The sequence below is a fragment of the Agelaius tricolor genome, unplaced genomic scaffold (genome assembly GCF_023055355.1).
Source record: "Agelaius tricolor isolate 1412-34295 unplaced genomic scaffold, bAgeTri1.0.p SCAF_8, whole genome shotgun sequence".
NCBI lineage: Eukaryota > Metazoa > Chordata > Aves > Passeriformes > Icteridae > Agelaius > Agelaius tricolor.
Genome location: NW_027269268.1, coordinates 2,984,365 through 2,998,371, shown reverse-complemented (window position 1 = coordinate 2,998,371; position 14,007 = coordinate 2,984,365). Strand labels below are relative to the sequence as shown.

The 14,007-nt window shown below is 40.8% G+C and overlaps 1 protein-coding gene across 2 annotated transcripts in view; it reads right to left on the bottom strand.

Annotated features, from left to right (window-relative positions):
• Positions 1-14,007, bottom strand: part of ANK2 (ankyrin 2) — a 277,485-nt gene that overhangs the window by 230,658 nt on the left and 32,820 nt on the right. Inside the window, exon 2 of one of the 2 annotated variants that reach the window (XM_071431335.1) lies at positions 5,375-5,433. The exons of the other annotated variant lie outside the window; for it this stretch is intronic. Within the exon in view, the coding sequence (XP_071287436.1) occupies positions 5,375-5,395 (21 nt within the window). The 5' untranslated portion in view covers positions 5,396-5,433. The remainder of the gene's footprint in view (positions 1-5,374; positions 5,434-14,007) is intronic. 2 annotated transcript variants of the gene reach the window in all.

The following is a 14,007-nucleotide window of genomic DNA, read 5'->3' as shown; positions in this document are numbered from 1 at the left end:
AACACTTGTATTCAACACAAATCTCACTTCCAATGGATTTCCCATTGACTCCTGAAATAGAGCCAATGAAACTAATCTTTGGAGAGAGCAGAGCACGCATGAAACACTCAGACTGCCACAAGATTAGATGTACATTTTTAAGAGGCACTTAAAAACTTAAGAGTGAAAATTCTGCCGTGCACAAACACACTTAGAAGTAGGCACAAGCTCAAAAGGATGACATTTGACACTCCCAAATCTTTGGTGCTGTTTGAAACCCTGGCAAGGCTGTGTACCTTGGCCCATCTTCAATCTCTACCTGTGCCAGAAATAGCACTGGAACACGGACGGAGAAAAACAAAAGCAATACTATTCTGCATTGTGTCTTATCTGAGATTGTCTGAAACATTAAAATCAGGAGAATATCTTTAAAAGCAGCTCTGCAAAGTGGCCAGGCCTACATTTTCATCTCTTCTGGCACAATAAAGAAACTGCAAATGCTGCATCAGAATGAAATGTTTTCTCAACAAATGTTTATAAACAGAATGTAAGAAATTTGTCTGGCTGATAAACTACCCATTCTCTCAGTGGAAAAAACAAAGTCCTTTTGTCTGCCATGTTTGTGGTAAAAGAAAACAAATAAGATTTTGGCAGAAAGGCTAATATAGACTAAAAGGTTTGGCAGCCAACCTGTTGCTCTTTGCCATCAATGCTTCACACGTCAGGTTTTACTTTTTGTCTGGAAAATAGGCTGTGGGAAAGCTCATGATTTAGACTCTGGGCTCTTTTTTAAACAAAGTCACCTTGGGAGATTTTAGCCAATTTTAAGTGGCTTCTTCCTTCTATTTTCACACCCAGAGAAAAAGAAAAGGAAAAGATCCCAATCAGAAGAGAACAAGCCACCAAAGAGCCACATACAATCTGCTTCTTAAACCGTGACTGCTCTGAGCAAGAGCTGCTTTCCACCCTCATTTCCTTCCCAGGCACTAAAGTGGAAGCAGTTTTCAAGCCTGGCTACACAACCCCGTGGAGCAGCGAGTTCTGAGTCACCGAGCGAGCAGCGTTCAGCCCTCGGCTCCTTCTGGTGCCGCTCTAGCTGCACACTGGTGCTGGACAGTGGAATTATCCTCGTGCCTTCACGGCCCATTAGCTTCAACTGCTGCTGGAGCAGAGGCTGTCCTCAGCTGGACTCAGTTCAGCTGCTAATTGTCCCAGCATCTGAGCTCATTCCATGGGAAAATCAATAGCAAACCTGAAATTGTTTCAGGTCTTCATAGACACTCTGGAATTTCTCCCATTTTGTACTCACAGACCTCAAGAAGGCAAAAAGAAAACCCTGATTTCTCTCTGCTCATTATGGTTGCCATAAAAATAAAGCTTTTCCTCATTTTTTGTAGTACAGGGGAGATCATGATGGATTAAATTCATCACTGAGAAAATCATGGAGCCCCTTACAAAGAAATACAAAGAGGCAAAAAGCAGTGCAAATGTACCACACGCCATTCCACTCTTGTTTTGAAGGAACAGCCTAAAGTCAAAGGGTAATTTATTCATTATGCCCATTTAAATTTTCATGTCCCCTTAGGCTGCCAACAAAAACACCACTTAATGTGAAATGCAATCCTGCTTTTTTTTTCCAGATGTAGATATCTGTTCCTTAGAAAATCCAAACAGGCAGACAAGAGCCACAACTATAAATGATTATATATCTAGAGAGAACCTAAAAATATGTTTGCACATCCAAGCATTTCTGACATTTCACATAAGGATGCAGCTTCACTTTTAATGTGCACAAAGAAAAAAACTTTTAGTGCTGCATCTATTTTTTAAAGCAGAAAAATATTATAAAGCTGCAACCTAAGAGCCTTCTAACAGTTCTTAAATTTCCATTGCTCACCAGAAAAATAAAAATCTTAATACAAACACACACATCCTCGACTTACAGCCTTTTTCATTACTATGACAAAAGAGTTATCTAAAGGAAAATGCCACTACCAGAGTGTGGGACACAATCAAACAGCCAATGACTCAGAATCAGCTTGGGTTAAACAACAACTCAGGCTCAAGAATATTTGGTAAGCAGATCAACTCTTCAATGTCTGGAAAAACAAGTTTCCTTTCTTGGGACAACTCCTTTACCTACATGTCACCACTACCTGTCCTTACAAAAATAAAATCACTTTTTAGATGCTTACTGGCATCAATACGAGTGGTATATTGGCAAGCTATAGAATGTGTCAGATGTTTCAAAAACCAAAAAGTCACAGCAAACACACAATCTAAATCATAAGACACAATAAATCTCCCAGTCAGCAGATCTATCAGATCTTGCCAGTCAGTTACTATTCAGAAAGATTTTTGGTTCTCCAGTACTAAAAATGATATTAAGAGACTCCTAGCAAGTTCTCTGGTGAAGCTGGATGTTAAACCCCCCCCCAAGCCAGTCACCTCAGTTTTCCCAGGAAAAAATACTACTTCTCTCAGCATTTTATCAGGGGCTGCACAATTCCCTGGTTCAGGATCACCACTAAAAAAAATGTGGCTATTTACAGAGGAGTCAGAGACAAAAAAGTAAAGGATGGATGACGCCTGTCCTGCTGCCCAGCTCCATGGAAAGCTGGGGAGACCAGGTGCCAAAAATGCACAAGTGCCTTTCATCAAAAGTTCGCAGAACAAAAGACAAAGCAGCATTTCCCTGCTGCATAGCACAGCACTTGTTACCCACCCAAAGGCAAATAAACACATTTTCATCTGGGATATAAAAACAGATACACACACAGAGAAGTTTGATTAACAGCTCCTTAGTACATTGGAAAAAAAGAGAACACCTACCTCTTGAGAAATCCATGTGGGCATGATCCATGTTTCCACTGGTACCTCCATGATCATGTAGGCTAGAAACTGTGATGTTAAAGGCAAGGCACAATTCCTAGAGAACTTGGAAGCTAAGAGGATTCTGACCTACCTTTGTGAGTCCCTGACCCTAGCATGTTGTTTGGCCTTTATCTGAATTAACTGACAACATGACACCGAGATGGTAAAGTCCTTTATTGACAGTTCACACTCACGCAGCCTAAAATGTAATGTACCAACTAAAAACAGAGAAACAAAAATGAATCTACTTCAAGAATCAATATTGCTCAAGATAGTGATGAGGTAGCCCACAGAGCAATGCCTGGTTTACTGAGATGACCTCTGAAAACTTACCAAGGCACAATATTCATATTCCCATGAAAAAAATAAAGGAATTTTGTATTCCTCAGCAGGAGAGTTGCTGCTGGCTTCTGATAGAAGGTAGATAATTACAGCAGCTACTGATGGTCATTAAGACAGGACACGAAATGTTTCCAAGAGAAAGCTTCTAGTTATGTTTCAGAGACCTGATAAGATGTCAAATGTAATAAACTAAATTGCCTGAAACAAATCACTCTAATTTCATCTTCTCATACCATTATATCTGTTTCCCCACATTGTATCCTAGTGTAGCCAATGGGACATAAATGTAACCAGGACCAACTTGAATTCATTTTACACTTGGCAAATACATGAGGCACTTAGTAAGCCTTGCACCAGATCTAATAGTGTTGCTTGCTATATAAAACTAGTGCACAAGTAGTTACTGCTGATTTTATATGAATTTTTATCAGTTCCAAGTAACCAGGGGTTCTTGATGCTCAGAACACCATGTGCAGAAAGCAATGACTGTACTGCACTGTGGGTTTCTTCTTCATTCCCAAATTTCTGCAAGGTTTGCCTCCCCTTCATAACTGAAGGGTTTTTTAAATGTCTGGCTCCTCAAAAAAAAAAAAAAAAAATCTAGAGTGGCCACAAGCAGCAGCATTTTGTTTTAATGTTAGCCAAGAACTTTCTCTTTTCAAAGGCTAAAATGATGTTGTGGAACTCTCTGGGGAATAGAAAAGACCTTTTAGTTCCCACAAAGGCACTTATTCACTGATAAAAAGCAGAACTTGTACACATTTATATGTCTGTGCTTCTGTTCACAAAGACCTGTGAGACAGTAAAACTGCAGCAAGCTTCAGGAAAGAAACAAATTGATTTCTTTTCTTGCTCAGCTGCAACACATTTGTACCCCATCTTTCAAAATACTTCTTATTTAAAATGCAAATCAGAATAATTAAGTGCAACCAAAGTTTGAGTTGGACAGATTTGCTCTTAAACCAAAATTTTCCCAAACTCAGGTCACTAACTCAGCTTCAGGTGAGCCTTTGTTTCTCCATTACATTTCTTTGTCAACTAAATCCCAGAACAGACAAAGGAAAATCAGGAAGAACAGCAGAGAAAGATAAAGTAGTTCCATGCACCCAACAGTGAAAAGTCTATAAAAGGCAAAACCAGCATTTTTCAGCCAAAAATCTTGTCAGAGAATACTTAATTTTTGTGTCCAATATAGTCTGGGGTTTTTAACTCAAAGTTGATGGAAGGAGAACAGATAACAATCCATTAGACTCCATAATCTTTTCAGAAGCAGGAAATTCAGGGATCAATCTCCGTTCTGCCTCACTGAAATCAGAACTTGTGTCTGTCCCCAGACATTTTTTAATCAATAGGTCTAGCTTCCTCTTGGCACCCTTTAGTCAAAAAGATTAAGTATAACTTTCACTCTAATGGAAATAATTAGGAAACACTGACATTTTTGTAAGCCAGAATCCTCTTCCTTTAACCTCTGAGTATTCTTCCAAAGAGCTTTGCGTTACCATCTGTAATTGGAATTAACAGGAATTGCTCTCTGTAACCATGGCTCTCCCATCAATCTCCATCCTCCTGAGGGATTTCACAGACAGCAACATGACAACAGGCATTCCACAGAATTATAATCAATTATCAGCCATGTGAAAAAATCATCAGTAGGACAGTCACTGCAAATGAAATAGAGCTGGGTTTTCTTTGGTGCTTCTGTGGGGGTGGCACCAGCAGAAACTCCAGCATTTTGTTCACAGCATATTTACAGATGTAGATTATTTCCCAATGCAAGATAAGGCCTGACATACCTCCATATCCATCTGGCTGCCAAGGAAGGAGCTGTTTAGGGATCAAATCCAGGTTTAGCTTCCTGACAGTTACTTAGTGTTATCATGTCTTAGAAATCAGATGCAATGCATCTATCACTTTATAATCAGCATGTAAAGCAGACTTTCCAGTGATCACAAGTGCAAAAAGATTTCAAGAATGACAAATATTTCATTCATCATCCCATTATTATTACTACTTTTATAGCAAGTAAAAGAATTTCAGTCAATTAGCTGGACCCAGGTTCATTAATTCCTCTGCCAAGACAGTCTCAATAGAGCAAAAGAAAAGAAAAGGAGGAAAATACTCAAAATATGTACTCAGATTAATTATTTGCACATTTATTATTGAATCTAAATGGAAATACCTTTTGCAACATGCTGGCCATTTAAATGTCAATTCTTCATGTCCCCTTCGGTTACTTACCTAAAAAAAAGCAACAGGAAAAACACATTAATTTTCCATGTTCTCAGATGTATCATGAATATATACCTTCCTCTCCACTGCTGCCCAGTAAATTTTCAGTGGTTATAACTTAGGTAAGACAATTAGGATAATGGGTTTTGGTTGTTTTATTAGTTTAGATGACATGTTCCCACTTGGCCTCAGCTGAGCATCCAGTAATTGAATTTAAGATCTTTTTCCTTATTATTGCTTTTTTCTTCCATCATACATGATTTCTAAATAAAAGCTACTTGATGCCCTCAATAATTTGATTTTCATATTCTGTGTATTTACTCTGGAAAAATTCATAATTGCAGTCACAATAATGAAAACATAAAACATTCAGCAAAAGAACCCAAATATGGTCTTCAGTACAGACATTTGTCCAACTTCTTAGCAGCTACTGGCAAAACATATTTTGGGCAGACGGAGCCCAGGACAGCACACCCTGGACAGTGCTATACCCTAAATCATAACAGAAGTGCATCTTCCCGTTGGGAACAGCAAGGGCAGCATGGGCACAACAGGCTCACCGTTCACTTCCACAGAAACATGGGGTTTACACCATTATACACTGCATCTCTTTTCTGTAAAATCTTTCCAAACCTGAAAAAACAGGCAGGTGTGAGTTCAGAACTTGCTAGAGGTCCTGTCCTCTCCTTTTCACCCCCAAGCTCCTGCCTAGGATCTGAGCAGATGGAAAAACCTCTGGCTCAGCCTGGCAGCAGGACCCTGCAGGCTCCTTGAGCACCCAGACCCCAATCTGGGTGGTGGCACTGCCCTCCGCCATAGCCCACACAGGAGGCTGGGCTGCAAGCACACATGCCAGGGTCTGCCAATCTCAAGGGAACCTCAGCTCCTGTTTCTCCCACCCACACACCATCCAGCACCCCTCTATGACTGAACTACATTTATCATTACTGCCTTTCTATACTCCAGATAATTGTAACAGTTTACAATACATCCTATAAATGGTATGACAGACTTAAATGGTCGTCAGCTACCAAAACTATGTCCTAAAAGAGAAGAACACCATTTCACATTTCATCCATACCACCACTTTTGCCATATGCCAGTTTTTTCAGATGCTTTCTTAACCAATGCAAGTTGAAAATTATAAAAATGCAAGTGAAACCTGTAACAACCAAATACCTTTCATATTCAGTGAAGAACTTATTGGAATTTCTTTAAACTCCTTATTTTCCAGCATTAAGCTCGCCCAGGCTTTCTGACAAATTTCAGATTGAAATATCGCTTATTCCCATAATGTGCTCACACTGAACAGAGTGTACAGGCTCAACATTCTCTCTGCCTGCATGCAACTAACTTTATTTTAGACTGAATTTTAAATCCCTGCCAAATTCAGACATCTCCTGCACAAGTTCTTCTGCTTCTACCTTCTGTCAGCCTACTCTGTGATGCCTCTGAATGAACATTTTTTTTTTTTTTCAACATGGCAGATCTCTTATTATCCTCCTCTTTCAAAGCAGCACAATTTGCTCCTCTAGTCCCTATGCAAGTGGAAGTTTAGCCTTTTTCAAGGGCAGTGTAAGTTCCAGCTACAGTTCAGAGCTCTCCAGGATATGAACCCATTTCAGAATATATAATACCATTGTGCTTCAGCTACAGGAGTTACTAAGCTGGGTTTAAGGTCTGCTACTATAGATTCTTGTCCTTAAAATGACAACTCAAAGTGTAATTGCCATCTGACTAGAATTACCTGATGAGTCATGCCAGTTGTCAGGTTTGGTTCATTTTCCTCCCTTTCTTTTAAGGGGAAGCATAATTTTCATGGTTAAAGAGAAAAATTGATTCTGTTGATCATAGGCACTACCATGGCTAGTTTTCCTACAGTGGCTTGTAATGATTATCCACAAACCCCCTCCACAGGGAATTCTGAGTTATAATCAAAACTTGACTTTTTTTCAGTGCCTGCTTTGGAATTTAAAAAGTTGTGAGGGTCCTCCACAATAAGTACATGTTAAACTTCAAGTGCTACATTTAAAACTTAGTTGTGAGGAAAAATACCTTTGTGTTTTGCCATTTGGCAAGAGTTACACTGAGCCATTTGCCCGGGGCTTTTAGAAAGGACAAAATGAAGACCAGCACCCCTTGGCGTTCCTTAAGATCAACCAGCAGGAACACCCATCCTTCTGCTGTCCTTTGCCAATCTAGATGGGATCACAGCCTTCCACTCAACTGACATGTACATTTCTCTTTCATCAATGAAAACAATGACCAGACAGACTTCAAAAGAGGTGACTCATTGGCAGATAATGAATCCCATTCAATTTCTCCCACATAACAGCCTTCATTTTGTGCAACCCAAGGCATCTCAGGCTATACAGAGTCAGGAACCACAAAGTAAAAGCTGTTCAGACTTCATTTGGCATCCCAAACAATTCCTTCCAGAAACACCCAGTAGCAGGTGCCATACCACCACCTTTGTCCATGCTTATCCTCCAGTTTTAGAGGGGGACAAAGATGCAATAGTTACGGTCAATCAGGGAGCAAATCTGTCTAACATTTAAACATCAAGCTTCCCATGAAATAGGATTAGCACTAATGGATGAAGCTGTCTCCCTTCTGCCTAACAAAAGAAATGATCTTGCAAACTCTGACCAGAATTGTATTAACAACCAATTACAGACATAAATATAGCTAGGAGACTGAAATCATATTTTTCCTGCTGCTGCAGAAGACTTGAAATGAAAATAGTTCCATCCAAATCAATATACAGCCATCTGCTCTGCAAAACGCTGACAAATATCCTTCCTTCAGGATCTGTGTCCCCCAAATTAGATAAAGAAGTTGCCTTGTCTTCACAGTGCTCATTCCAAGAGTCAGCAGGGGCTGGTCAGGTTCTGCTGTCTTCCACTGATGCCTGATAAGTGCTTTGGCTCATCCCACATCCACCAAATAACTGCTTTCTTTGATTCCCATGCCAGGCCCTTGCATCTGCGTAGGGCGCCTCATGCAAGATGCCAACACTGTGGTTTGCTTTTTAAAAGTCACTTCAAAAAGCCATTAACCCAGAGCAGGCTGAAATCCAAACCAACAGCCTACCAGGAGAGAGAGTAATTTTATTTAGAGATTGAATGGATGGTCCTTGGTGGAGCAGTATGGATGACCTTACTTATTGGCATCAGATGCATAGGAGTAGGGGTGCATTAGCTGACAGAACCTTTGCCTCATATTTCCAGACAAAGCCATAGCCAGGGAGATTTAACTGAGCACAGCTCAGTTTTTGGAGCATTTGCAGTGGCTCAAATCCATTCCTGGTATAAATCTCAATTTGTATCGTGAGACCATTATACACTGCCTAAAACTTAAACAAAATTAATGTATTTTTGTGCTCAAGCACTTTCAAACCGGCTGCCCCTGCATCCTGCTCTTCAAGAGGTGCACAGTGAGCTCCTGATCTTCTGCAGCAAATGGTCTGGGCACACTGGCCATGCACCGATTCCCTGGGGTCAAGGAGAAGGGAACAAAGCTGCCTTTGTGCACATTCCCTGGATGGCAGCGAGAGCTCTATCACAGATGCAATACCAGCAGGGACAGTGCCAATCCCAGTGTGCCCAACCACTAAAACACTGACCCCTTCACTGTGACAGGATTTCTAAGTCCAAAGTGCATCTCAAGATTATCAGTTTAAAACATCCTCCCAAAAACTGCTCACGTCTAACTGGAGCTTTAACATTTCAGAGCCCACTTCTGCAAAGTCTTTGAAGCCATCAGGGCTATTTGTAAGACTAGCAACTCTGTCAAAACAGTAATTTATTCTCTCTTCCTCCTAAGCCTAAGGACCACTAAAGAGATTTTAATAGGTTTTGAACAGTTTAAATCCACTGTGCTCCTGTAGCTGTTCTATATTAACAGCAAATTCATGGTCTTGCAAATGCCAGTTAAATCTTGAGGGTGCAGTGGCAACTCAATATACCTTTTTATACATATACACACTACCTACATAAAGCTATACTGCAGTATTTTGTATTTGGCTTCATTTACTGCCATTACAGCAATCTTCTTAAAAGCACTAAAGTGCAAGACTAATATCTGAGTCCAAGCTACCTCTGAAGTCAATCTAGGTGTTCGCAGCAAAGTAATTATTTAATCCTTTAGGGAAAGGGAGATAGCTAATCAGTAATGGAAATACAACCAAAAGAAGATCTACACAAAGCTATGCTGTCATGGAAGATGGGGTAGTAAAAACGCATAGTAGCAAAAAACTCCATCTGCCTTACTGCCCTGCTGCAGCCCCAATCCCTCCCACAGGCTGGCTTCCAGGCTGAGGGGGAAGCAGCAGCTGGCTGTCAGGTCACAACACAAATCCCACATAGAGAGGATCCAGCAACAGGAAGTGCAACATGGCTTTTCTTTGCCTACAATACAGAATGCAGAGTTTGGCCTGTGATACTCAACAAGAAAGAAAGGAGAGACAAGGAACTGAGGGAACAATCAATCAATTTGACATCCCTCACTTCCCTGAGCAGGTTTAGAGACTACAGATATTCATTAATGGCCAGTAATTAGATGATTGTCCTCCATAAATATACACACTAAGAACATTTCAAACAACTCCTAATAGTAATGACTGCTAACTCAATTCCCAGTTATCAATTAAGTAGTTTATAGCACTTATGAGTTTTGACACATTTTCTGAGACACCTCAGTGCTTCCTTGCTCCATGACCCAAGAAGATCTTGTTATCATGTCTCTCCCAGGACAGGCGACCTCTGTTGACTGTGCTCCCAGCATCACAAGTAACAGGGTGACAGCACAGCTTACCGTGACATTCACCGGGTGCCAAGCTGCTTCCAACGTCAATAGATGGGCTGGAAACTGGGCTGAAGGACACACGGCTGGAGCCCCAACTTGCAAGATAATTTTATCTCAGCAGTCATAACTCCTTGGCACCCTTCCTATTTTTCATGCTATGTGTTCAAGAGGCTTTAGCTAACAGTCTTTTACTTAATTAAAATTAAGATGCTAATTTTTTAAAAAAATTAAACTAATTTGATCTAATTTTTTTAAAAGAAAGCAGATTGTAAATGTGGCTCGGGGGAAAAAAATTTTGTCTTCATTACTGAGCCTTGCTAGACTTGCAAGTTCCTTCCTGGCCTGTGACAAGAGATTTTAGGGGAGCAGGGAGGGATGGCACCTCACAAAGCAGAGGGGGTGATAGCAGAAACAACTATTATATTTCAGTTACATTATTCCCCCAAAACTGGTAGTTCTAACAATTCCTGAACAGCTGTAACACAAAATAAACAGAATGCAAAGTCACAAAGCTGAGAAGGAATGCCAGCCATTAAGATGTCCTTGCTATATTAAGGACCAAAGAGGACTTCTAGTGCCCTTTTAGCTGACAGGCCTAAGCTTTTCATTCCTCTCACCAGTTACTGAGCCATTAATGTGTTATAAAAATACATCCCTGAGAAAGGCTCCACACAACAGTTGGAGGATGAAGCCACTTTGGATGAACATTTCCCTGTTCAGTATGAAAAGCCTGATGAAGGAGAGCTCCCTTACAGTCTGGGGAGGTGTAAAGGGTGAGGGCCATAGTGCAGAAGCACTGATGGCAATTGGAAGCAAACTTCAGACTGGTGGCCACAACTCAAAGATGGGGCTGCTCCCCCTCCACCTTCCAGACGTGAAACATCTGAATGGGGAATGGGATGGAAAACACACAGAGAAAGTATTTTCTTCTTGACTTGGTTTTAAAACAGAGGATTGTATTAGCAGTCGGACTTCACTTGTATCTAATTAAAAACTGATTCAGTGACTAAGAACAGCCCTAAAAGGAAATGCCAGGATGCATGGCACTAGGCATGGCACTTTCTGTGTGAAGTATAAGATGTCCATTGGGTTTGAGATTAAGCATAAATTGGGCATAGTTTTGAGGCTAACCTATAATATTCCGGATTAAAGAGTCCCAAACAAACTCCAAGTCAAAAGCCATGTATTCCTACACAGCCATTTAAGAAAAACAAAGAGCTAGTATCCTACACTCCTTTTTCCATGTATTCAAAGAAAACAATAAAATTTTAGACGTGTAGACTCAGAAATATCCCAATTTCTCAGTGGTAGAATAAAACTCAGAGAGCACAAGAAACTCAATAGCCAGGACCATGCCAAAGACCCAGGTGTCATTTTCAACCTCAGTTCACTCTCATATTTTTGTTTCTGAAACAGATCCACCAAACAGCTTTCTTCAAAGCTCCTCAATGCAGCTTTTCCTCTAAAGATACTTAATTATTTTTGCAAAAAATTAAGTCAAAAGCTACATTTGTAAGCAAAGCATCAAAATTCAAAATATCCCATCTTGCAAGTGATACAGCATCCTGTAATTTTGCATTGTCTAAGCTTTCTTGAGAGCAAAAGACAGTATTTTTCCTTATTGCCAACTGCTAACAGATGTTCTCCCCTGTGTTGTTAAACAAGTCTTGATAAAAACACACTCGTGTCTTAAAAGAACTGGATGTACCCTGAGTGGGTTTCCCATTTGATCTGCTGTACGGCTCAGAGGCTTTTTTGTCTGCTTGTTGTAGCACAAAGTGTGTTTGGTCCCACAACAGTGACAGCTGACAACTGTTTTTCCTGTTTGCTAAAGCTTTACCGTTCAACTTGAACCACAAGTATTTGTCATGTTGCATGGCAGGGAAGTAGATTTAATCAGATGAGGCCAGGAGCGTTGTCAGTGCCAGGCTGAAAGAATTCCACAGGACAAAAGCTGGATTTATCTCTCTGGGAGTCTGTGTGGGGAGCAGCAGTGCATCTTTGTGAATGCACAAGGGGCAATCTCAAGAGGAGAAGAAAATGAACCCAAGAGAATATTTTCAGTGCAGTTCAGCCAAAAAATAACTTCTTGAGTGACCAGCAGGATGCTCCTTCCAGCCAAGAGCACTGCTGTGAGAATTTTGACAACATAAAGTGAATCTCCATGTAAATCTTTCTAAAGTCACTAGCAGAGAGGATCGTGCCTTCTGTGCTCTGTCCCTACATAATTCCATTTCCAGAATAATAGGCATCACTTAAAATCTGTTCACATTCAGCAATCAACCTGAAAAAAATTATTTACAATGGATGACTGCTCCCAAACTGCAGTGACAATCCTCCAAAATAGTCTTACAAAGCACATGCCTCTCCTCGATAATGTCACACTAAAAAATGCCTATAAAAAACAAACCATTAAAAGAAAGTCTTCATCATTTTACATAGCCACTGAGATAATATTTTATACTCCTTTTATCCTTTTGAATGATCAAGCTTTTCCAGAAGATTTCCACAGGTAACTTAAGCTCTGAAGAGAAAGAATGAAGCCATATATGCAAAAAACAACTTGGAGGCTTGCAGCATCTCCAACCTCCAACAGTGAGTGCAAAAACAGCAGCCCCACCTTAGTGGCTTTGCCAATTTACAGCACCCTAGTACGGTCTCATCACGAAGCCTTGCAAAGAGGATGCTGGTGCTTTCCAGACAGAAATACTCTGAGTTACCAAGAGAGTGAGCACCAATCATGCTGCCTTGATATTCCCTTCATTATTTTAAAGGAGCAGTTTTAATGTGCCTGAGCAGCTGCCAGGGGTCAGAGGAAGAGGTGTCTGTATTTCACACAGGGTGTGCTGGTATAGCCAGGCTCTCTGGGATGGCACACCCTGGCCTTGGCATTCCTATAGGGAGGGAGAGCTGCCTGCAGTGCATCCATGAATTGGAACTCAGCCTTGCATGAAGTGTTCCAACACTCACTCCAATTGTGCTAAAGGAATTTCCCACTAGCTTTTTTCTGCTAATTAGAGAGCCACCGGGACACAACAGGGCCTTGTCAGAGTGCAGCAGGCCCTCAAGTTCTGCTGAGTCAGGAGAGGGGGGGATATTTTGATCCACTTGGGAAGATAACCTTCAACTTCCTAAATGAGGCTGCATGCAGGACAGTAGCTATAAATGTTAGCTAAGATTTACAACCTACAAGCACCAACATCCATCTAGACTTATTAAATCCTTAATCCAAAAGATAAGGCAGCAACAGGAGCTGGTGAATGTAATTTATAGACTTAACTCATTTCAGTAGATATCTGCCTCAACACCTGAAGCAACTCCTCAAAAGTGACTTGTAGGAAAACACGTGTGTAAAAAATCTGTTATAAAGCCTTGATACAGCATTCAGGTGCCTGCAATCTCACTGCACCTGCAGACTGTCCTGCTTCTAAACCCTGGTCCACCAAAACAGTGCTCACATTTATAATGCAACAGGCTCAGCAACTCTTACATGCTTATTCTTGATTTCCAGCTGGAGATACTGAATTTTAAGAGATATCGGAACTGCCTCAGAAATGCTTTGTCATTTTATGTATCCTGGATAGACAGAAAATCACCGAAGAGCTGATAATTTTAATGTAACTTCAAAGAAGTTGAAAACAGATGCCTGTATTCTCATGTGACACTGCATCCATGCTTTACTTGCATCCAAGGCAAACACCTGCTGTGCTTCAGGCGTGCAGTGACACATCTCTGATTTCAGCTGTGCAGCAGGTGAGTCAGGGGATCAGCAGCACA